Consider the following 25,213-nt stretch of genomic DNA (forward strand, 5'->3'; position numbering starts at 1 on the left):
AATCAAAACCACCCTAAGATACCATCTCACTCCAGTTAGATTGGCAGCCATTAGGAAGTCAAACAACAACAAGTGCTGGCGAGGATGTGGGGAAAAGGGTACACTTGTACATTGCTGGTGGGACTGCAAATTGGTGCAGCCAATTTGGAAAGCAGTATGGAGATTTCTTGGAAAGCTGGGAATGGAGCCACCATTTGACCCAGCTATTCCCCTTCTTGGTCTATTCCCTAAAGACCTAAAAAGAGCATGCTACAGGGACACTGCTACATCGATGTTCATAGCAGCACAATTCACAATAGCTAGACTGTGGAACCAACCTAGATGCCCTTCAATGGATGAATGGATAAAAAAAAATGTGGCATTTATACATAATGGAGTATTACTCTGCATTAAAAAATGACAAAATCATAGAATTTACAGGGAAATGGATGGCATTAGAACAGATTATGCTAAGTGAAGCTAGCCAATCCCTAAAAAACAAATGCCAAATGTCTTCTTTGATATAAGGAGAGTAACTAAGAACAGAGTAGGGTCGAAGAGCATGAGAAGAAGATTAACATTAAACAGGGATGAGAGGTGGGAGGGAAAGGGAGAGAGAAGGGAAAATGCATGGAAATGGAAGGAGACCCTCAGAGTTATACAAAAGTACATACAAGAGGAAGTGAGGGGAAGGGGAAAAATAATACAAGGGGGACAAACGAATGTCAGTAGAGGGGGCAGAGAGAGAAGAGGGGAGGGGAGGGGAGGGGAGGGGGGATAGTAGAGGATAGGAAAGGCAGCAGAATACAACAGACACTAGTATGGCAATATGTAAATCAATGGATGTGTAACTGATGTGATTCTGCAATCTGTATATGGGGTAAAAATGGGAGCTCATAACCCACTTGAATCAAATTGTGAAATATGATATATCAAGTACTATGTAATGTTTTGTACAGCCAACAATAAAAAATTAAAAAAAAAAAAAAAAGATGAGAAAGTTTAAAAAAAAAAAAAGATGCTATCTGGGAATATTCTCATAAAAGGGATATTTCAAAGAATCAGGGTGGTTTCTTTATTAAAATTAATATATATATATATATATATATATATATATATATATATATATATATAAAAAGAGAAAAATCATTGGAATAACAGCTATTTTTTTCAAATATTTAAAGATTAAAAGAGGAATTAGCCTATTTCTATATTTTTTCAAGTTTTCTTTTTCTTTTTTTACATTGTTGATTTATTATTTCTTTTATAATATTAATATGTGACTGTGCTTTTTTTTAAAAAAAACTAATCCTTTTATAATTTTGTTGTTACTGCCAATTTTACTGGCTTTCTAATTTGATTTCTGCTGCTATCTTAATTCCCTCCTTCTGACTTTTTAAAAAATTCTAATTAGTTATACAATGCAGTAGAATTTGTTTTGACATAAATGGAGCATAACTTCTCATTCCTCTGGCTTTACATGGTGCTAAATCACACCAGTAGTATAATCATAAATGTATATAGGGTAATAACGTCTGTCTCACTCTACTGCCCTTCCCATCCTCACTGCCCCATACCTCCCCTCACAATCCAAAGTTCCTTCATTCTTCCCTATCCCACCCCCCACTATGGATCAGCATCCCCTTATCAGAGAAAATATATGGCCTTTGGTTTTTTGGGATTGGCTTATTTCACTTAGCATGATATTCTCTACTTCCATCCATTTACCTGCAAATGCCATAATTTCATTTTTCTTTAAGGCTAAGTAATATTCCATTATGTATATGTACTACAGTTTCTTTATCCATTCATCTGTTGAAGGACATCTAGGTTGGCTCCACAGTTTAGCTATTGTGAATTGAGCTGCTATAAACATTGTTGTAGCTGTGTTACTGTAGTATGCTGATTTTAAGTCCTTTGGTGTAAACCGAGGAGTGGGATGGTTGGGTCAAATGGTGGTTCCATTCCAAGTTTTCTGAGGAGGAATCTTCATACAGCTTTCTCTAGTGGTTGCACTAATTTGCAGTCCTACCAGCAATGTATGAGTGTAACTTCCTACTCATATTCTTGCCAACACTTATCATTGCTTGTATTCTTGATAATTGCCACTCTGACTGGAGTGAGATAAAATCTCAGAGTAGTTTTGATTTGCATTTCTCTAATTGCTAGAGATGTTTAACATTTTTTCATGGTTATTGATTAATTGTATTTCTTCTTCTGTGAAGTGTCTGTTCAGTTCCTTGGCCCATTAATTAATTGGGTTATTTGTTTTTTTGGTGTCAAGTTTTTTCAATTCTTTATATATCCTGGAGATTAATGCTGTATCTGAGGTGTATATGGTAAAGATTTTTCCCACGCTGTAGGCTTTCTCATCACTTTATTGATGAGAGAAAGCTTTTTAGTTTGAATCCATGTTTATTGATTCTTGATTTTAGTTCTTGTGCTTTAGGAGTCTTGTTAAGGAAGTCAGGTCCTAAGCTGACATGATGAAGATTTTGGCCTACTTTTTCTTCTGTTAGGCATAGGGTCTCTGTTCTAGTGTCTAACTCTTTGATCTACTTTGAGTTGATTTTTGAGCAGGGTGAGAGGTACAATATAATGCCATTTTTGTTACTATTGTTCTGTAATATAGTTTAAGTTCTGGTATTGTGATGATGCATCCTGCTTCACTCTTCTTGCTAAGAATTGCTTTGGTTATTCTGGGTCTCTTATTTTTCCAAATGAATTTCATAATTGCTTTGTTCAGGTTTTCAAAGAAAAAGTTAAATATCTAATATGGTGCTGAAAATAGTACCAAGGATTGGGATTATATTAATGATTAAAAACAGAAATACTTCCTTACTGCTTATAGCGTGGACAATCTGTTGGAAAAGGTAGACATTAGCCAAGTAATTACATGAGTGAATGTAAATTGCAACTATGCCAACTTCAGTGAAGTAGAGGTACATGGTACTATGAGAGACCACATATTTTGTAATGAAATTTTATTTGGTTAGTGTGATAATGGAAGGGAAGACTTGATAAGGTGAGAAAGAGGGCATTAGCCAGGTAAAAATGGACAAAGAGGGATGTAGGGTGAGCAAGTATGGTGAATACAAAAATCAGAAAGTCTGCCTGGCACACAAGAGTATTTTCTTCTAAAGGAAGGGATCAGGCCATATTCAGCCTTTGAAGACCATAGTAAGAAGTTTACTCCTTATCTAGAAACAATAAAAGTGTTTGGTAATCTTACCTAAACACATATATGATTTAAATTTGGGAAGATATCTCTGGCTACTGTGTAGGGGATTGATTGAAGTCAGAGAAGGTGTGATTAAACCACTTAAGGAAGGATTGCAGGTGATGAACAGGCGTTGTTATGCTCCAACAAAAATATATGCTCCAAAAAGAGAAAAAATCCTGGAAGTCACAAATGAACACAACACACATGTGTGGTTATGCTCCATAAATAAACACACAACTGCTGTCTTATTGGAGAAAGTAGAATTGAGTTCAGACTCTCAGGTGCAATAGTGTGAACATAAAAATTTGGGGGCAGAAGATTTGGGTATAAATCCCAGTTTTGCTACCAACTAGTTGATGGCCTTGGGCAAACAGCATTATTATTATTATTTTTTATCTCCAGTTTAAGTGTTTTGTTATTTTTTTTTCAGGATTAGATGATTTGTTATATGTGTGAATGAATGGCTTAAAATACTGTGAAGTGTTCTATGTGAAATAGACGATTTCAGGGAAAAAAGTAATCAATAAAATCAATATTAGACAGGGTTGTCAGTAATGGATTGGGACTTTTTTTTCAGTGATTCCTAGTTTAACTAGTTTGAATGGGTGGTTCTTTTAGAATTTTTTTTAATATTATAGTTTCAGAATTTTGTATCTCTTCCCAATTGTTTTGAAGCATTCAGTATCAGCAATAGAGTAATATTTTATAGTAGGTCTATGCTCTTTGGTTTTCTAGTAGTAATTGAGTAGTTTGAGGTGTTTTAAATCAGTTTTACATCAATTGTTTTCCTTATGTGTGATCTCAGAAGTAAAAAGCAATTTTAAGAAATCTCTGGCAAAACCTTAAAGCAAAGAATTAGAAAGTATAAAAAATTCTCATATCATTTAGTTAGGTGGAAGTTTGATATTTTCAAGTACATAGAGGTACACATGTATTTCTTCTCTGGATCATTATGTGTGTATGTATTGGAAATCATGCAAAGGTCCTGTGAAATATACCTTTATGTTTTTCTTTTAATACCTGTATTTTATTATTTTTTTTTAGTATGGTACTGAGGATCAAACCCAGCACCTTGCACATGCTAGGTGAGTGCTCTACCACTGAGCCACAACCCCAGCCCCTATACTTTTTTGTTTTTAAAATGCTAATTTTAAAAGCATGATACAGTGAAAATCAGGGTAAAATAATGTTTTTTGGTTTTTTTTTGCTGATTTTTTTGTGAGAAAAAGAACAAATTTTCTAATACCTCTTAGGAGGGCATATGTGTATTTGCTATTATGACAGAATTCACTCAAACATACATGTTTATTTGCATTACTCTAAACTGCATTTTTATTAAAGTTTTTATGTATGTTACCTCTGGCCTCAAAGGTGTACCCAAGTAAAATGTGACATACCCTTTTGCAGTTCACTAAGACAAAAGTAAGGATGCAAATAAAATCTAAAATTTTAAATATGCACTGTTTTCTGTGAGAATCCCAAAGACCATGCCCATTGTAGCTCTTTAAAAGTTTTAGAATGTTTGATGTTACAGTACTTGAGAATTTTCTCGTTTATGGTCTGTGAGAATTATTTACTTCTAAATATTTGTGACTTTGTGTCTTTTGCTTTGGAATATTTCTGTGCAGAGGAGTAAATAATGATAATTTTAGTATTTAGTGATAAATATTTAGTTCAATATGGAACCAGGAATAATAATTTCTAAAAACCAGTTATACTTTGGCAGTGTTCATATTTGCTTCTGAATCCATAGATGAGTAGAAGACATGCCTGAGTGATAAATCCAGTCTTCACACAGACTGCTGATAATGACAGTAATACATAGGTTAGCCATGAGGGCTAAAGATTTTACATGTATTTTTACTTCTTGTTGTGGTGCTATATTAAAAAGAGATAATACACAGATAGCAGACACAAAAGTTGATGTCAGAAACCTATATGGATCCCAGAGTAACAATGAATTTTTTGTTGTTGCCCATTATAATGAGTTTTTAAATAATTAATGCATGCACATAATGAAAAATAATCCAGATAGTTCAATAGTTTATTTAGTGCAAAGTATGTCTCCCTCTCACTGTATCCTCCCGTTCCCTTAAGCAGAGCAACTACTTTATCTAATTATTGGTTATTATTCTAAAGATAATGTTAACATGAGTTGATTTTTTTTTTTTTAAAAAATGGCATCTAAGGATCAAAGAAACAAACTTTAAGAAGCTGGTTTGTCACTGGGTTGTCACCTGGGTTAGCCAAGTCAGGGAAGGCTGGATGCCTAAGACACTAGGGTTGAAAATGCACCAGGACCATCTGCATTTATCCCCCTATCCCATAGGGGTGGTAGAAAGTCCTTGCAGCATTTGTGTGTGTTTTATAGATAAACAAAGTCATTATTTAAGTCACATGTATAGTTAAAGCAGAACTCAGCTGCAGGGTTATGCCTCTTTCTATCCTACTACAGTGAAGTGACCTCTGGATTTCAGAGTGTTGTGAAGAATTATATAACTGGAAAAACAGCATACTTCAGGGACACAGCCACATAAATGTTTATAGCAGCACAATTCATAATAGCTAGACTGTGGAACCAACCTAGATGCCCTTTAACAGATGAATAGATAAAAAAAATGTGGCATAAATACACAGTGGAATATTACTCAGCAATAAAAGAGAATAAAATCATGGCATTTGCAGGTAAATGGATGAGTTAGAGAAGATAATGCTAAGTAAAGTTAGCCAATCCTAAAAAAACCAAATGCCAGAATGTGTTCTCTGATATAAGGAGGCTGATTCATAATGGGGTAGGGAGGGGTAGCGTGGGATGAATAGATGAACTCTAGATAAGGCAGAGGGGTGGGAGGGAAGGGAAAGGGTATGGGGATAGAAATGATGGTGGAATGTGATAAACATTATTATCCAAAGTACATATGTGAAGACACAAATTGGTGTGAATATACTTTGTATACAATCAGAGATATGAAAAATTGGGCTCTATATGTGTAATAAGAATTGTAATACATTCTGCTGTAATAAATAAATTAAAAGAAAAGGGGGGGAAAGAACTATACAATTGAAATAAGAATCTCGGAAGCAAACATTTTAGGAAGCCAAAAATAGTGCTTTTTTTTTTTTTTTTTTTTTGCTTGTTTTCTTTTAAAATGCTGTTTTAATTTTAGAATAGATTTAGATTCCTGGAAAGTTTATAACAATAGTACATTGTTTTCATATACCCTGCCCTAGTTTTTCCTATTAACAGGTTTCACCACTATAAAGTTACTCCTTATCCCTTATAATCATATTGTACTCTTTCAAAGGAAGTAATTCTACAACATACATTTAAGGAGTGGGAAGTTATATTCCTCCTTGAGCCTGAAATATCTAAGTAAATTATCGGGCATACTTCTGAACAAGGGATTTCTCTCTCCTCACCCATCTATGTTCTGTCATTTAAGTATGGATTCATAGTATGATTATTAGGTTATAATTCAGTACAACTGAGGGATTTTTAAAGTTGGCTTCTGGGTCTCTGTGATGTACCTTTCTCATGGTGATTATATTTTATTGAGCACTTCTTTACTTTCTGAATATGCAGTATACTTAAGATTCAACTTATATATTTCCTACTCTTCTTCTAGAAACTACAGTTTCTCCAAGTTGGCCTTATTCCTTTTACTGAAAGATAATATTAGAAACTAAGATCTAAGTGCCAGATATGTAATTGCAATTCTTTTTAAAAAACCAAATATTGAGTGGAAAAGAAAGTTTTACTTATTGTCCTAGGAAACATTAAATTAGATCTTAATAAGAATTTATTTAATTTTGCTGAAATGTAAGATTTGCCTCAGTTATTTGAATTGATTGATACTAAGAATTTTTAATGGACAAATCTAGGAAATTTTATTACTTTTTTTGTTACTTAAGAAAAAAACCTGTCCTTGATGTTAATTTACTTGATATATATGTGTGTGAGTGTGTGTGTGTGTGTGTGTGTGTGTGTGTATATATATATATATATATATATATATATATATATATATGTAATATATATATAAGGTACATATATAATGTATATTTTATGTAAAACATTTTATGATATGTATATTATATAATAAATATTATATAGAAATGTGTGCTATATAATTATGAATAATATACATTTTATTAAAAATATATAATATATGTGTGTGTATATATTTTGGTGCACTTGACCAGAATACCTGGGGCAAAACTTAGAGCATGGTAATTTGAAACAGGTTGAGATTAACTCTGGGATATTGAAAGGGTTTTATATTCCATTAGGAAAATTAACAGGCATGGAGTCTATGAAACACATGTAGTTTATATTTATCTAAAGAGTAATACTTTTTTTATGACTAAGCATTTATTTTGTGTGTCCAGCAGAGAATTGGGGAAATGGTTTTTTAAGAAAAGGGAAAAGCAAAACAAAACATTAAAAAATGATTAAAGAGAATAATGACTAATCTGTTATAAATAATCTATTATATTAATCTGATGTCCTAATATGTATTATATATATATTAATTATATATTAATTTTCTATATATACGCTATATATTAATTTTCTATCTCTTTGTTAAACTATAAGAATAATCTTTTTAAGTCAATGTAAATAGAAAAGTATTTTTAAAAGCCTGTGTACAATTGCAATTAGTAAGAAACAGAACTTATCAGGAACATAACCAGCAGGTGAAAAATAAAGCAAAGGTAAATGAAGGTATCTTTAATGAATTAGTAAACCATGACAGCACATGGGAAAATCATGAGGCAGAAATGCCCTGGGAGCTCTAGAATGAAAATAGCTGGAAAGCCTCAAGAGGAGTGGAGTGAGTGTAGAGATGGGAAAACAATAAAAGTGAGATTTTGGGTGAGGATTGCTGGTGAGGGGTGAGGACTGCTGGTGAGTGCTGAGGCTGGCAAGGTTGCCAGGAAAAATGTGAGATCCCAAGCATCTTATTGGAGGTTCAGTGGAAATGTTGAAAGCAATGCTTGAAGAGCCTGGAAACGGTGATCTGGGACCTGGCAGAGGGAAATATTTTTATTGTGTCCACAGTATGTTAGGTACTGCCCTTCCATGTATTATGTCATTTAATTCTCACATCAACTCTTTGAGAAGAGGATGTTATTAGTTATGTCTTACATGACGAAATGAGGCACTGAGGGAATTGAGAACATAGGGTAAATGACATAGCAGCCAACTGGATGGAGGTAAAATCAGACCAAGATATTATTTTTAACTTCAAAGTTGTGTAGGGATCAAGTTGAAAACCAGCTAGGTATAGCATAGGTGCAAACTCTTAGGGCTTGGAGCAACCAGCTGTACTTTTTGGAGTTTTGGTGTTTAATTGGTTAAGAGAAAGGAACTTAAAATGGTACCAGGTTTAGATAGTTCTTAGTTGTCTAAGCAGTTAAAAGTTGGGGTACTGATCATGATCTGTATCTTGGGAAGGTCTCAGAATGGACAGTGGATTAATGGTGATGGATGATACAGAAAATAGGCTTGGGCATGGGATTATTTGGTCATTTTAATTACCATTTAACACTCACTTTGAACAAAATCCTTTGACAGGATTTATACAGGGAGTAATTTTGACTCTTCTTGAGGAGGATAATATTTAAGGATTGTTTTATGACTCTGGCAAGCTGGTTGATATTGCATTAGTCCATTTTTGAATGGGAAAGGAGAATAACTAAAACTACTGTGAATTTTAAGAAGGTAGTTTTTTAAAATGGTGTGTTTGTATTTACAGAGTAAATCTCAAGAGCAAATTAATTATATGACTATAGTTCTTGAAGTTAAGTAGGCTAAGTGAGGGAAAAGCATGATTTAATCTTGCTTTATTGCTTGCCAAATCTCTATGCTAGCCATTTTTTCCTTTTAATAAAAATGCTTGTGGTTCCTTGTTTTCCCATTAGCTCATAGTTGAGAGCTCTGTTGTCTGTGAGATGGAGTGTATTAAGCTTGCCTGATTAAAATTGTTCACGAGAGATCAAGCAGACAAGGGACTTTTAGCATAATTTAAAAAGCACTGCTGCCCTTTAAAGATGAGAAATCAGAGATTTTCAAAATTTATATCCACCTGTAGGGATGTGTGTTTATGTAATTATATTCCATTTCTTTCATGAACCCTTCTTTCTTAATTCATACATGGTGTCTTTCCTTTTATGGGGTATTATCTTTGCATGTAAGAAACAAAAGAACTGTTTAGAAGAGCCTAGAACTTGAATGAATCAAAATGTTTCCCTTGAAAGATCACAATGTAACAAGTTAAAAAAATTATCAGTTATCTCCTTATTTTTTTTTTTTTTTTTGAACAGAAAAATGACATTTTAATCTGATTAGCCAGCAACATAAGAACAAATCTCTTCTTGGAAGCACCAATTTTTATAGTGGTAAAGTAGGTGTTTTAGAAGGAATAATATTGGGTAAATTAGAGATCAAGGAATGAATTATCAACACTAGCGTATTATCAATCACCAGATCAGAATAATATTAATTTCATATTCTCCTAATGTCCTTGAATATTATCCTACCACTCTGATGGTGTTTTGCAAACTTTAACCATAGTAGACAAGTTCTTGGTTGCTTACTTTAACTTTTGAAGGTTTTAAAATCCATTTTTCTATATAAACATTACTTTCAGTTAAATCTAAATTTTGACACAGAAAGACTGATAAAACAGCCTACTGTTGATGTTTTATAATTTACTAAATGTACAAGTAGATATTAAGTAAAAGAAAACCAGCGAATGGAAGGATAGCAGAATAAAATAGACATTATTATTGCTGTGGGTATATATGTGACTGCATGACCAATGTAATTCTGCAACCTGTACACTCAGAAAAATAAGAAATTATATCCCATCTGATTTAAATGTATGATATGTCAAGATCATTGTACTGTCATGTGTAACTAATTAAAACAAATTTAAAAAATGGGAAAAAAAAGAAAAAAAAAGTGGAGTGGAAAGCTCAAACCAGAGTTTAAAATGGTACCAGGTTTAGATGGTTAGAAACCTCCTCAGTAACCCTAAGCCTATCCTTTATTCTGCTTCTTTTGGACTTCTTGAACTTCCTTTGCAATACTATTCTATTGAAATTAATTGTACACAGCAAGATAATCACAGATAAACTTGAAAGCTTTCAAGGGAAATTTCCTAATTTATGTCATTTGATCTTTCCAATTTCCTAATAGACTTATTTTTCATATAAATGTGTTTTAGGCTAAACACCTCATAGAATTCAGAATATAACATTTTAAATATAGAGTGACAGGCACTTTTACATTTCAGTGCTTTTTAGGAGAGTTTGAAGTTATCCTTTTCTTAGGAAAGTCATTCACTTAAAGTCCACAGATCAGAATTATTACCCTATCTACTTTAAAGTTATAGTTGATCTCCATTTTAAGTTGGTTTTATATGGGTTTAGATATTATTTAAATCATATATAAAATAACTACATAATGGTTAACATCTAACAGGTATTAATCTTATCATTTGATGCCTGTATAGTAATATTGCTATTGTTTAATCTTAAAAGATGAAATAACTTACATAATAGTTGAATTTAGTTATGTTCTATTTTTACTTTTTAAATTAAATTATTTATTCTAATTTGTTATACACGATGGCAGAATGCAGTTCATTTCATATTACACATATAGAGCACAGTTTCTCAAGTCATGATTGTACACAAAGTATTTTCACACCATCCATGTCTTCATACATGTACTTAGGGTAATGATGTCTAACTCATTCTACCATCATTCAGTTACTTCCTTATTGAATACCAGAGTAAAGTTGAAGATGACAATGGGAAAAATTGAAGCAAATTGCATATCCTGTGTTCTCAGGCTAATCTGAAAAAATTATACCAGTTTTTGGGAAATAGTCTCCTTTTGTTTAATGGATGTCTTAGCCCAAAGTTTTTAATTTTGTCTTTTTATTTTGCAGTTCTCAAACTTTGCATTGCTGGGCTTTGAAATAATTCATTATTATTTTATTTTATTATCATATTTCATGGAAAGAAATGGATATACTTAATGTGGTTTAAAATTGCTCCTTCTTTTGTCTGTTTGAAGCAAAGTCCACTGCTATAGACTGTTTGAGTACTTTCTTGAGCATGTCAGTTGTTTTTCCTGTGTATGTTTTTAAAAAGATGTTTTAGTTCTTCAGAATGGAACCCTTTCCAGAATAAATCAAAATGATAGTGCTATAATGAGGCAGTATTTTAAAAGAAAATTACTAAGGTGTGAATTTTTTTTAAAACCTACATGTATAAGGCATTAATTTTAAAGACTAATGGCTTCTGACATGGGGATACTTCTTTAGGGAAGACATTTTCCTCAACAAATAAGTAATGCTTTGTTTTCACCTAGAAAATTGCTTTAGAATATTTTTCATGAAATTTAAATGATTTTTCCATTAGCTGAGAATGGTTCTCAAAGTGTCTTGATTTGTTTTAGCTTCATCTTAGTTTGCATTTTTAAAAATATTTAGCTCTATCTTGATTTTAACATAAAACAACAGTGTCCAACAAGAACCCAAGTTATTTCCATATCAGGTCTGAGCAAGAGAATACAATGATAGAAGAAGCTTCTCAAACCAAAATGTATTGTAAATTCCTATAGTTATGTTCGGACTGATTTGAAAAAAACTAATCAAACATATTTGACCAGGCATAAAAATATTTTAATTTAAATCATAAGAAATAAAGATGAAAGGAGCCTGAAATTTTAAATGGTAGAAGTTGTTTTATTTCCTTCTTTTTTTTCTTCTTTTTAAAAAATGTCTCATTATCTGCAGGAGGAGAGCACTAAACAAGGTTACATCTTGAAATGGTAAAATCTGAATACTTTTATTTGTGGGAGGAGGTCACAAAAAAGGTTATTCCTCTGACTTCTTCTTGACAAGTAATCAGAGAGGAGTTCAAAGATTTCCTGGTCTCCAATCATTTTAGAGTCTTGAGAATTAAGTTTCGGCATCAAATTATATATTACTTTTATTTTTGATTAAATAAACTGTTTTAATAGACTGTACAATCCAGCAGACTAGATAATAATAGATGTTACAATTAAGATATAATTGAGGATGAAATCTTATGGAATTTTTAAGATGTAGTATGTGTTGTAGTTGTGGAGACTTGTGTATCTCTATTATACATAGTATTACTTCTTTTATATATCCCTGCAAAAAAAGTCCTTAATTTCAGATACTGCTAGTATATCTGTTTATTCATTCATCTATCATTCATTCATTCAGACAATAAACACTTTTTGAACATTTCTTATACCTCAGGCATTAGGCTTGGGTGGTAGAGATACTGTGATGAGTTTACCTGTTTTTGAGGAGAGATTTATGACAGAAACAAACTCACAGATAAATCAGTATAAACATAGAATGGTATAATGTAATTGTGGCTGGAATATCAGAAATGATTTCAAAAGAGGGAATTATATTTAAAACTGATTCTGGAAGGGCAAGAGTCCATTTGCTGAGCCCAAACTAAGAAAAATGTACATGTAGAAAGTGGGAAGAGCACGTACAAATGTACTGCATTTTTAAAGGACTTTTAAAATATTTTAGTCTGTCTGGACTATATAGATGTACTTGCAGATGATTGTGGAAAACTAGGTGGGAAGGCTCTTGTTCACCACTTTGACAAATTTTGACTTCATCAGCAGGAACTGAAGGTGATTAAGTAACATGAGAAAATTTGTATTTAAAAAAATATGTGGAAATATTTGGAAAGGGAGAAAAGACTATACACAGTGTTCATCAGCTGGACCTTCCAGTAAACCAGGAGACATTCCTGTATCATCAGGTTATGGAAAACTTACTGCAGATCTTCAATCTGAAGATTTTTAATTTCCTCAGTGTAAGATTTTTCATCTATAAAATGGGGATAATAGCTATGTTGAAATATTGTAAACTTGAATTGCCAAAGATGTCCTACTGAAATTTTTAGGCGTATAATATTCAGTAGAATAAATGGTAGCTGTTATTGTCAAACTTGAGGTGCTTAGCATTGCATAATAAACATTATAAATGCTCAGTTCTCCAAGAAATTCATGATAAACCCAAAAAGAGAAAAACACATTATAAAACTATGCTTATCTTTGAAGCTGTCTTAAAATACAAAAAAAAACCCAGTTATATTTTTTAAGGTATAGTACATTAATTAACTCGGTTCATATACTCCCAAATACTTTAAATAACTCAAAATGTTTGGTGTTATGGCTTGAAAATTTGATGAATAGGATTCAGTAACTTTCTGTCCAAGTGCAAACTAGTTGTTCTGTTTTTCTAACCATTGATTAAGGATCAAGAAGTACCATCTTCTATCCCAGATGGGAATTTCTCCTAATTCCTCATGTAAAAGGTGATCAGTTTAGTTTCTGCTTAAACTCTTTTCTGACATAGACCTTTACATTCATTCCATGTATAGACAACTATGATTGTCATTGTATTCCATGAATGTAGCTGACATAACTTTTAATTTCTATTCCTTTGGTACTAGTTCTCTCATGAAGCTGCATAGACCAAATCTAATCACTATTTCATTTGCCATGCCATCAGCCATTTGTGAAAATCATTCCTTTTCTGAGGCTTCTCATTTCCAAGTCCAGTATATTTCCAGATTTTCCAAGTTTGTGATTGTTGATTTTTTTTAAACAGTTTTGTTGAGGCGTATTTGATATACAATGAACTGCATCTAGTTGAAGTGTACAATTTGATGAGTTTTGATGATGTATCTATGAAATCATCATTATAATCAAGATAGTGAAGATACTATCATTCCCAAAGCTTCTTTCTGTCCTTTTGTATTCTCTTTTTTCTGTCTCTCCCTGCCCCTCCTGATCTATTCCCATCCTCACAACTGCAGTCACTTATCTCTTTTGTCACTATAGAATTGTTTACATTTACTAGAACTTTAGATAATGAATACATACAGTTTATATTCCTTTTTATTGAAGAGTAGTATAGTAGTATTCCATCATGACTATATCACAATTGGTTTAGTCATTTACCTGTTGATGGAAACTTGGGTTTAAAAGATGTCCAATTTTTATGATTAAAGCTGCTATAACCATTGATGTACATGACCTTGGACAAATACTCCCTATGCATTTGGGCAAATAGGAGTAGTATGGTTGGGTTATATGGTAGGTATGTGTTTAAATTTGTAAGAAACTCCTGAAACATTTTTCAAACTGGTTGCACCATTTTACATTCCCACCAGCGTTGTATGAGAATTCCAGTTCTTCTACATCCTTGCCAACATTTGATATGGTAAGTCTTAAATTTTGACCATTCTAATGGGTGTGTAATGGTTTCTCTTTGTGGTTAATGTGCATCTTCCTGATGACTGATAATGTTGAGCATCTTTTTATGTGCTTACTTGCAATCTGTATATCTTCTCTGGTGTGTGTTCAAGTTTTGTGCCAATTTTAAATCAAGTTATTTGCTTTAATAAGTTTTTTTAATTAGATATGTACTTTACAAATCTTAGTCTGTTTTTTCATCTTCACAGTGCCCTAAAAATGCAAAAGTTTAAAATTTTGATGGAATGTAATTTCTCAATCATATCTTTTTAAAGATTGTGTTGTTGCCATCATATGTAATAAATTTTGCCTAACTCAAGGTAAAAAATACTGTCTTGTGTTCTAGCTATATTTATGGCTTTACTTTTTTACATTTAAGTCGATAATACTTTTTTATAATGACTTTTTTAGTTTGGAAGAATTTTAGATTTTCAGAAAAGTAGCAAAAGGTAGTACAGAGAGTGGCTGTATACCCCTCATCCACTTTCTTTTATTATTAACATCTTATATAAACATGGAAGGTTTGTCAAAACTAAGCACCCATAGTTGGTACATTACTATTAATTATACTTTAGACTTTATTTGGATATTACCAGTTTACCTCTAACACCTGATTTCTGTTTTAGAATTCACTCTCAGATTGCACATTGTGTCCTCATGTCCTCTTAGTCCGCTCTGATCCCTGATAGTTCCTCCATCCTTGTTTTTCATGAATTTTACATTTTGAACAGGGCTGGTAGTGTTTATAGAATTTATCACAATTTGCATTTATCTGATATTTTTGTCTTGATTAGATGGAGGCTATGACTTTTGGGGGAGAGTTCCTTTCCTGTCACATTGTAATCATGGTGACAAACTATCAGCATGCCTTAACTGACAGCAGTTACTTATCCTTGATTACCTGACCAAGGTATTGTTAGCCAGTTTTCTTCACTGTAAAGTTAGTCTTTTTAAAAAATCATTTTTATAGTCTGTTCTTTTGAAGCAAGTCACTAAGTATAGCTCATATTTAAGGGAAAGGTGGGAAAGGAACCAGAGGAGGGCATTTTTGCCCAGTATTCTGGCACTGGGTTTCTACATAAATTATTTGAAATTATTCTGTAAGAAATATTTGTTTCTCCTTCATTTATTTCTTTACATTAATATGTACTCATATATTTATTTTGTATATTCAAGTACTGTTATTTATTTTATTGCTCAAATTGGTTTATTTTAAGATATGGGGAGCTCTTTTAGGTTGGGTCCAGGATCCCTTTAAACACCTCTTTTTTGGAGCAAATCTTTGTTTCTTGACACTGCAAGATATGTATGGCTTCTTTTATGTTTTCTATGTCCTAGCCTTAGAATAATTCATTTCTCAAAGAATCTCTGATTCATGTTTTTTAAGTATGTTGTTAAGAAACCAATATCTGTGTACTAGGTATATTGGTTGCTGTTACTGGGGTGTCATATGTCTAGGTTCACTTCCTGACAGGGCCAGGAAATATATGTATATTTGCTAATCCATGGATATATGCTATCTATCATTATTTCTGTATCTTTCCACTTGTATTTATGTTAAGCTAAATGTGAGTTCATACTGATTGATGTCTCTGATTCTAATCCAGTTTCATGTGATTCATTTTATCATGTTTTATTGTGTATATCTAAGTATTTCTCTCAAACAGTGAGAAAATGGCTTCTGCCATCTATTTTTCATTGTTTTAACCCCAGTATACATGTAAAGCAGTTTCAGGATGTTAGCCTGAACCCTGAAATCCATTTTTAGTTAATTTATATATGTGGCATGTGGTATGAATCAAAGTTAATTCCTAAAAAACTATATTTATGTGTGTACATATGTGTGTATACATATGTGTGTGTGTATATATATATATATATATATATATATATATATATATATAATTGTTTCAACAAATATTTATTCGAAAGGCTATCTTCTATTGTTTTTATGTCTTTGTTAAAATTGCTTGTCAATTTATGTGGGGGTCAGTTTTGGAATTCTCCATTTTCTTTTCCTTTGGTGTGTTTGTCTATTTTTATCTTATAACAGATTGTCTGGATTACTGTTAACCTAAAGTAGGTCTTCAAATCAGATAGTGTTAGTCCTCCTATTTTCTTTTTTCTTCAGAGTTGTTTTGGCTGTCCTAAGTCTTCTGCATTTGCCTATGAAATTTAGAACTAGCTTCAATTTCTGTTTTAAAAGCTTACTTTTATGTGCCTTAAATGTTTAGATCACTTTTGGAAGAAATGACATTTTAACAATATTGAGTCAAGTAACCCATGAGCAAGTTATATATATATATATTTAGACCTTTAGTTTCTATGAGAAGTATTTCTATAGTTTTCAGCATACAGATCTGTTTTACATCTTTTGTCAGATTTATTCCTAAGTATTTTATATTTGAAATTCCAAATTGGTTGCTAGTAAATAAACATACAATTGATTTTTTGAATATTGATCTTGGGTCCTATAATCTTGTTAAACTCACCAGTTCTTATAGCTCTTTTATAGATCCTGATTTTCTACATAGAAGATCATGTTGTCTAGGAAAAGTTTTACTTCTTTCTTTAAATTCCAAACACTTGTAATTTATTTTTCTTGGCTGATTGGGCTAGCTAGATTGTACATCACACTGTTAAAGAGAAATAATAAGAGCAGTCATCTGATTCCTGATCATAGAAGGAGACACATTCACCTTCAAGTAGGATGTTAGCTGCAAGTTTTTCAGATGCCTCTTTACTTAGGCTGAAGAAATTGTCTTCTATTACTACTTTGTGGAGAGTTTTTAATCAGAAATTTCATGCTGGATTTTGTCAAATACTTCTTAGGTTCTCATTTATTTATTTTCAAATGACTATTATGAGTCTGGCACTGTGATAAGTATTTTATGACATTATCTTTGATTTTCAAAGCCATTCTCAAAATAAACATTCCTGTCCTTGTTTTAGATAAAGAACTTAAGTCTGTAAAGACCTTAACAATATCTTCCTCTTGAATTCCTGGATTTAATGTGCATCCTCATGTGGATAGTTCACAGAAATGATAAGCCCCAGATTTCTTTCTGCCCCTAAGTTCTTTCTTTCCCTTTTTTTTCCTTTGAGCTTATATTTAGGTGATCATTGTTTTCCTTTTAAAATTTCTTAATATGATAAATTACATATAAACCAACCTTGAAACCTTTTTTTCATTTTTTAATTGATTTTTTAAAGAATAAATGACAGCAGAATGCATTATAATTCTTATTACACATATTTAACAAAAATTTTCATATCTCTGGTTGTATATAAAGTATGTTCACACCAATTCATGTCTTCATACATGTACTTTGGTTAATGATGTCCATCACATTCCACCATCCTTGCTAACCCCCTGCCCCTTCCTTTCCCCTCCCACCTCTCTGCCCTATCTAGAGTTCATCTATTCCTCCCATGTTCCCCCTCTCTACCCCACTATGAATCAGCTTCCTTATATCAGAGAAAACATTCGGCATTTGGTTTTTTGGGATTGGCTAATTTTACCTAGCATTATCTTCTCTAACTCATCCATTTACCTGCAAATGCCATGATTTTATTCTCTTTGATTGCTGAGTAATATTCCACTGTGTATATATGCCACATTTTTTTTTATCCATTCATCTATTAAAGGGCATCTAGGTTGGTTCCATAGTTTAGCTATTGTGAATTGTGGTGCTATAAATATTGATGTTGCTGTGTCCCTGTAGTATGCTGTTGTTAATTCCTTTGAGTGTAGACCGAGAAGAGGGATAGCTGGGTCAAATGGTGGTTCCATTCCCAATTTTCCAAGGAATCTCTATACTGCTTTCCATATTGGCTGCACCAATTTGCAGTCCCACCAGCAATGTATGAGTGTACCTTTTCCCCCACATCCTTGCCAACACTTACTATTGTTTGTCTTCATAATAGCTGCTGCTCTGACTGGAGTGAGATGATAGAGTAGTTTTGATTTGCATTTCTCTAATTGCTAGAAATGATGAACATTTTTTCATATATTTGTTGATTGATTGTATATCACTTCTGAGAAGTGTCTGTTCAGGTCATTGACCCATTTATTGGTTATTTGTTTTTTTAGTGCTTAGTTTTCTGAGTTTTTTATATACCCTAGAGATTAGTCCTGTATATGATGTGTGAGGAGTAAAAATTTGTTTCCAAGATGTAGGCCCTCTGTTCACCTCACAGATCATTTTTTTTTTTTGCTGAGAAGAAACTTTTTTGTATGAATCCATCCCATTTATTGATTCTTGGTTTTAATTCTTGTGCTATAGGAGTCTTATTAAGGAAGTTGGGGCCTAATCCCACATGATGAGATTAGGGCCTACTTTTTCTTTTATTAGACCCAGAGTCTTTGTTTTAATTCCTAGGTCCTTGATCCACTTTAAGTTGAGTTTTGTGCATGGTGAGAGATAGGGGTAAAGGCTATCTATGCTAAGCCCCAGGCCAACATCATTCTAAATGGAGAAAAATTGAAGGCATTCCCTCTAAAAACTGGTACAAGATAGGGATTCCCTCTTTCAGCACTTCCATTTAACATAGTTCTTGAAACACCGGCCAGAAAATTAGACAGGCAAAAGTAATTAAAGGGCTACGTATAGGAAAAGAAGAACTTAAAGTAGCACTATTTGGTGATGATATGATTCTATACCTAGAAGACCCAAAAAGCTTCACCAGAAATCTTCTAGAACTAATAAATGAATTTGGCCAAGTAGCAGGATATAAAATCAACACCTGTAAATCAAAGGTATGTCTGTATATCAGGGGCAAATCCTGTGAGAGGGAAATGAGGAAAACTACCCCATTTAAAATAGCCTAAAAAAAAAAATACTTGGGAATCAACTTAACAAAAGAGATGAAAGATCTATACAGTAAAAACTACAGAGCCCTGAGGAAAGAAATCAAAGAAATATTAAGAAGATGGAAAGATCTACCTTGCTCTTGGATAGTCAGATTTGATATTATCAAAACGACAATACTACCAAAAGCACTATACAGATTTAATTCCTTTGAGTATAGACCGAGAAGACCAAGAAAAATGCAATTCTGATCAAAATCCTAGTGGCATTCCTCATAGAAATAGAAAAAGCAATTATGAAATTCATCTGGAAAAATAAGAGACCCAGAATTGCTAAAGCAATCCTTAGCAGGATGAGTGAAGCAGGTGGCATCACTATTCCAGACCTTAAACTATACTACAGAGCAATAGTAACAAAAACAAATGGTGCTGGGCAAACTGGAAATCCATATGCAACAAAATTGAAACCTTAAGGTAAAATTAAAACTTAAAAATTCCAAGGTTGACCTTATGTGGTAGGCTTGACATATCATGCCTTATGGATACTGCGATACTCAAATTTTAGGATTCTTAATATTTACTACATACATGAGGAATCTTGATATGTAGTTTCCTTTTATTGTATCTGTATTTGGTTCTGGTTTCAGAATAATGCTGGCTTTGTAAGTGGAAAGTATTTTCTGAAATGTTTGGGTAAATTGTGTTTGTATTTTTAAGTGAGCTTATGTCATTTGAATTCTTTAAGAAATCAATCATTTCTTTTAGATTGTCTAAATTGTCAAATTTGTTATATTTTTTATAATATTGCCATATTATCTGTAGATACTGTAGTTATGCCAGCTCAGTCCTGATGTTGTTAATTTATATCCTTTAGTTGTTGAGAAATGTGTCTAGAGATTTATCAATTTTTTCACCATTTAAGAGAGTGAAGTTTGTTTTCATTGGTTTTTTTTTCTTTTTCATTGAATTCTGCTACAATTCAATTTCCTTTTGTCTGTTTAATTTAGGTTTGATCTGATGCTTTTCTAATTTTTTTGTTTTACTTAGTTACACATGACAGTACAGTGATCTTGATATGTCATACATTTGAATCAGATGGGATATAATTTCTCATTTTTCTGAGTATACAGGTTGCAGAATCACATTGGTCATGCAGTCACATATATACACACAGTAATAATAATGTCTGTTTCATTCTACTATCCTTCCTATCTCCCCAACCCCTCCCCTCCCCTCCCTCCACTTCTCTTTACTTAATCTAGGGTAATGCTATTCTTCTTTTTTTTCTTTCTCACATCTTCATACATGTATTTTCTATAACAATGAGGGTCTCTAATTTCTTAGAGTAGAAGCTAAAACCACTCAGACCTTTCTTCTTTTCTAATACAGATACTTAGTGTAAAAATTTTCCTCCCAAGTACAATTTCAGTGGCAGTCTACAAATGTTAATGTGGTGTATTTTAAGTTTCCTTCAATTTAAAATATCTTCTAATTTTTCTTTTGATTTCTTCTTTGACCCTTTGATAATTTAGAAATGTCTTATTTAGTTCCCAAATATTTGGGGGTTTCCAGAGATCTTTCTGTTATTGTTTCCTGATTAAGTTAATTGTGAACAAATAACATACTTTATATGATTTGAATGGTTTTACATTTGAGACTTATTTTGTGGTCAGAATAGTGTATACGTGATTTCTGTTGGTTTTTACATCCTGTATCTTGAAGCTGTTATTAGGTGCATAAAGATTTGGCATTAGTTTGTCCTCTTTATGAATTGACCACTTTATCATTATGGCATTATTCTGTGAATCTGTGGTAATAGTTTTGTTCTGAAATAAACCTTTTCTGATATTGATGTAGCCACTCCAGGTTTTTTGACCAGTATTGGTATAGTATATCTTTTCATATCATTTTGCTTTTAACCTGTCTATGTTTAATTTACACTTTTCCAAAGTGGCATGTTTTGCCTTGCTTTTTAGGAGTCTGTTAATCTCTGTGTTGTAATTTTTTTTCCCCACTAGTGCTGGAAATTGATCTCAGGGCATCATGCAGGCTAGACAAGTGCTCTTCCATTGAGCTACCTTGAGCCCAATCTCTGCTTTTTAATTGGAGTTCTTAGATCAGTTACATTTATTAATGTGATTGTTGACATGTTTTAAGCCTGTCATTTTGATATTTATTCTCTCTTTGTTTCATCTGTTCTTTGTTTCCCATTTCTCTTTCTCTACTTCTTTTGTTTGTTTTAATACTGTTTTGTTTTTTTTTTCTTCTTCACAGCTTTCCAGACCATTTAAGCTTCCTTGGACTAGCTTCGATGTTATATTCTCAAAGCTTGAATTTTTAATTAATGTCTTCTAACTACTTTTGACTAGGATTTTGCTAGTCATAAAAAATTTGCTTGCTAATTTTGTATTTGCTATAATACTTAGGTGATAGACTATCTGGGTTTTATAGTTAGTGTTGAGTGACCTTTCCAGGATTTAGTATTGGTTTTGTGCTCTTCCCATTTTCTCATGGCAGTGACACACTGGAACCTGGGCTGATTGCTTTGGAATATAGGGAGAACATCTGGGAGAAGTCAACTGGAATTCCTGAGTAAAAAGTATTTATCTGCCTTGGTTTCTAATCTTTTCTTCATTTATTTTTAAAGGTCGGGGGAGAGAGGAAAAGAAAAAGAAAAAATTTTGGTATCTCCATCTCTACTCATTCTTTCCCAAATAGCAGGGATGACCGAATATATCTTTCAAAAAGTTGAGAAGCCTTTCCTATCGTATTTTTAAAAAGTAGATCTAATATATCATTCAAGGAAGGGAGGTCATTCCAGGTCTTGAAATTTCTGTAGGGAAGGGGCAATCACATGAAGAAAGGAGAAAGGAATAATGGGGTTATGTTTGAATAATTCATGGTTGTTTTACCAGATTTGAAATGGGCAAGTCAGCACCTTTTAATCTCAAATACTATAATATGAGGAGGTATGAGATCTGTGCCTGGGCTCCCTGGAGACCTATACCTGAAATAACTTTATTAACCCTGGCCTAGAACTGAGGAAAAAGAACTTCTCTGAGTTACCCCTTCTTTGAAGTTGCCTTGTTCCTAGAGGATTTCCTTGAAATAGAATTGTCACTAAGGATTTTTGTTTAAGTAGCTCCTTTCCAGAAGATATGTAAGTAAGGGTATTCTTGTTCATTGTACATTGTAAGTCTAGCTCCTATGATTTCAAAGATGCAGAGTGTGGTACATCTTTATTTGAATGCAGGTGCTTTCTGCCTTGTTTACTTCAGACAGTTGAATGTCTATAGTGGTTAGCACTGATGATTTGTAAGCCTATGAATGATGCCAAAAACTAAATGTCTCTTGAGTACAGTGGAGCCTATATTCTAGTCTCCATGAATATTAGGGCAGTGTGCCAACTAAAGCTGGTTTAATTCTGCAAGCAGGAGCCCTTTGCAGAAGGATTCGTGGTAATTAACCAATTGAAAGTGCAATATTTTCCTTTCATTAATTTGGCAGAAAACAACTAAATATCTATGGCAAGACTGTTTTTGACATATTCAGTTGCTGCTTGGAAAATAATGGATATTTTGAATTAGGCTATAAAAGAAAGCTGTTAGGATTTTGTCATTTACATTTTAACTTTCTAACAAAAAGTAGATTTCTCAATTAGCAATTAAAAAAAGTAGGATAGTTGGCTGCAGGAGTGACTAGAGCTGATTCACATCTTGAATCGATTGACTTGCAGGAGATTCTTAGGGATTTATTGGCTCAGACCTATTGCTTTGTACATCTACTTCCCTTTATGTCATAAGATTCTATTGATGGTGATAGTTTCTTATACTTCCTTTCTTCTCAAGTTCATTTCTACTCATGTTGGAGAGCATTTCTTTTTCTTGTTTCTTTGAGGTTAAAGAATTTTTTTTTTTTTTTTACCTCAAATCATTTGAAGAATTGTTAACTCTTTACTTTAAAAAATGTACTTAGGGCCAGCCACCCAGCATTGGGTATTTTGAATAATTTTGGAACTAGCAGTTCATTGATGCAAAAATTTTCCTGGAGGACTTATAAAAGAATTTATTCATTTTAGGATATGTTAGTTTCCATATAAATATTCTTATTTGTGGATAGTGTTTTTCATTTCATGAAAAATGTTTTATAATTTTCAAAATTTTACTAAACTGCAGTTATTGAATGATTTCTTGGTTCAATATTTTCCTCCTCTTATATTTCGACACATTTTCTGGGTATACTTTTTCCTCTGTATGGTCTGGATGTACTTAGTTAGAAAATATTTTTATTTTTAAATATTCTTTCAATTGTAAATATTAGGAATCCATTTCCAACCCTCCAAAAACACAAATATGGAAGGATATTGGGATATCTCCTGAAAAATCAGAGAACAGCTTGGCTTCATGAGGAATTGGAACTTTCCATGAGTAAAGCCATTAGGAACCAAGGTAATCCTCCCCATCTTATATGCTTTATTCTGTCTACATGTTTCTTCTTCTTCACAATTTATAAACTTAATTTTCATTTCTTTCACATACACAGAATCCAAATTGCAATCTATTATTATTCATTAGTCAGAGTGAGAAGCATATAGACTGAGAGGCCGGAGTCCAGTCTCAATTCCAAAAATGGAAGAGAGAATGTCTACCCTTGTTCTAATAGCCATATTCTAGAAGGCAGCATCATAGAGTGCAAAATTGGGTACTAGGCCCTTGCAGATAAAAGGCAGTGCTTGTAAACTAGATAGATACATTAGAGTATTCACATTGTAAATATAGGATAAGAGAAAAATTTCTCTATAGACATAAAGATGTCTGTTTAGCCAATATATAAATTTGTGTCTAAATATCTCAAGAACTGTGTCAGGGATTCAGTGGTGAAGGAGGTAAATATAGTTTTTAACCTTAAGGAGCTTACATTCCAGTAGGATAAATGGAATTTTGAAAAGTCAACATATAAGAAGGTAATATAATTATAAAGTGTGATAAGTGCTTTGAAGAAGAACTATAGTGCTGATATAGAAAACCACATTAGTAATGGGAAAGGGTCTGGTGAGAGAGGATCAGGATATTTATTTTCTCTGCTGACTTATGAAGAGGTAAAATTATGTTTAGATTTGAAGGGATGGGGGAAATTTTTCCTATCAGGGAAAATGATATGTATAAAGGCCTTGACGTATAAGGAACATGGAATGCTTAAACAAATAAAATATGATCATTATGGATGAATGTAGAAAACAAGCTTAGGGACTAATTTGTCAATAACCATGAGCTTTTTTTTTTTTACTGTCTACATGGACCTAGACTGATTTAACTCAGTAACATTTAGTGGGAAACCTACCATTATTTTAGAGATTGCTAGATTTAGTAAGCTTAAAAGCTAAGCTGAACATAAAGAAGGATAACCCCCCCCAAAAAAATAACACATTTAATAATGATATAAGAAAGTGACTGATATTCTATTAGAATCTTATTCTTTGTTTATTGGTTCCTCATACAAACATTTATTGATTATGTGATGGGCACTGTTTTTGTTACTGAGACTTTAGAGTAAATAATTAGATAGGATCCTTCTTGTCATGGAGCTAACTAGAAACTTACTACTCAAAAATGTCATCTTCTGAACAACTTCAGCATTAATCAACTGGGAGATTACTATAACTGCAGATTCTCAGGCCCAGCCCAGACCTACTGAATCAGAATCTGCATTAAGATTCCCATGTGATTATATGAAGATTGAGAACTCTTATTCTAAAGTAGCAGTTGACAAACTGGCCTTCAGGACAAATTCAGCAGGTGGCCTATTTTTAAAAAATTTGTATATTTTAACTGATGCATAAAAACAGAAAAAAAATGTACATGTTGATGGT

General features: G+C 32.7%; 1 protein-coding gene across 6 annotated transcripts in view; it reads left to right on the forward strand.

Moving 5' to 3' along the window:
* Nucleotides 1-25,213, forward strand: part of LOC139701552 (intermembrane lipid transfer protein VPS13A-like) — a 99,412-nt gene that overhangs the window by 32,257 nt on the left and 41,942 nt on the right. For 3 of the 6 annotated variants that reach the window (XM_071600495.1, XM_071600493.1, XM_071600494.1), the window contains exons 8-10: nucleotides 4,247-4,287; nucleotides 14,453-14,502; nucleotides 23,665-23,792. In XM_071600495.1, coding sequence (XP_071456596.1) covers nucleotides 4,247-4,287; nucleotides 14,453-14,502; nucleotides 23,665-23,751 — 178 coding nt within the window. In that variant the 3' untranslated portion in view covers nucleotides 23,752-23,792. Of the gene's footprint in view, nucleotides 1-4,246; nucleotides 4,288-14,452; nucleotides 14,503-21,861; nucleotides 23,638-23,664; nucleotides 23,793-25,213 lie in introns of those variants that run through there. The other 3 variants (XM_071600496.1, XM_071600492.1, XM_071600497.1) reach the window with 2 other exon arrangements.

The sequence above is a fragment of the Marmota flaviventris genome, chromosome 13, assembly GCF_047511675.1.
Source record: "Marmota flaviventris isolate mMarFla1 chromosome 13, mMarFla1.hap1, whole genome shotgun sequence".
NCBI lineage: Eukaryota > Metazoa > Chordata > Mammalia > Rodentia > Sciuridae > Marmota > Marmota flaviventris.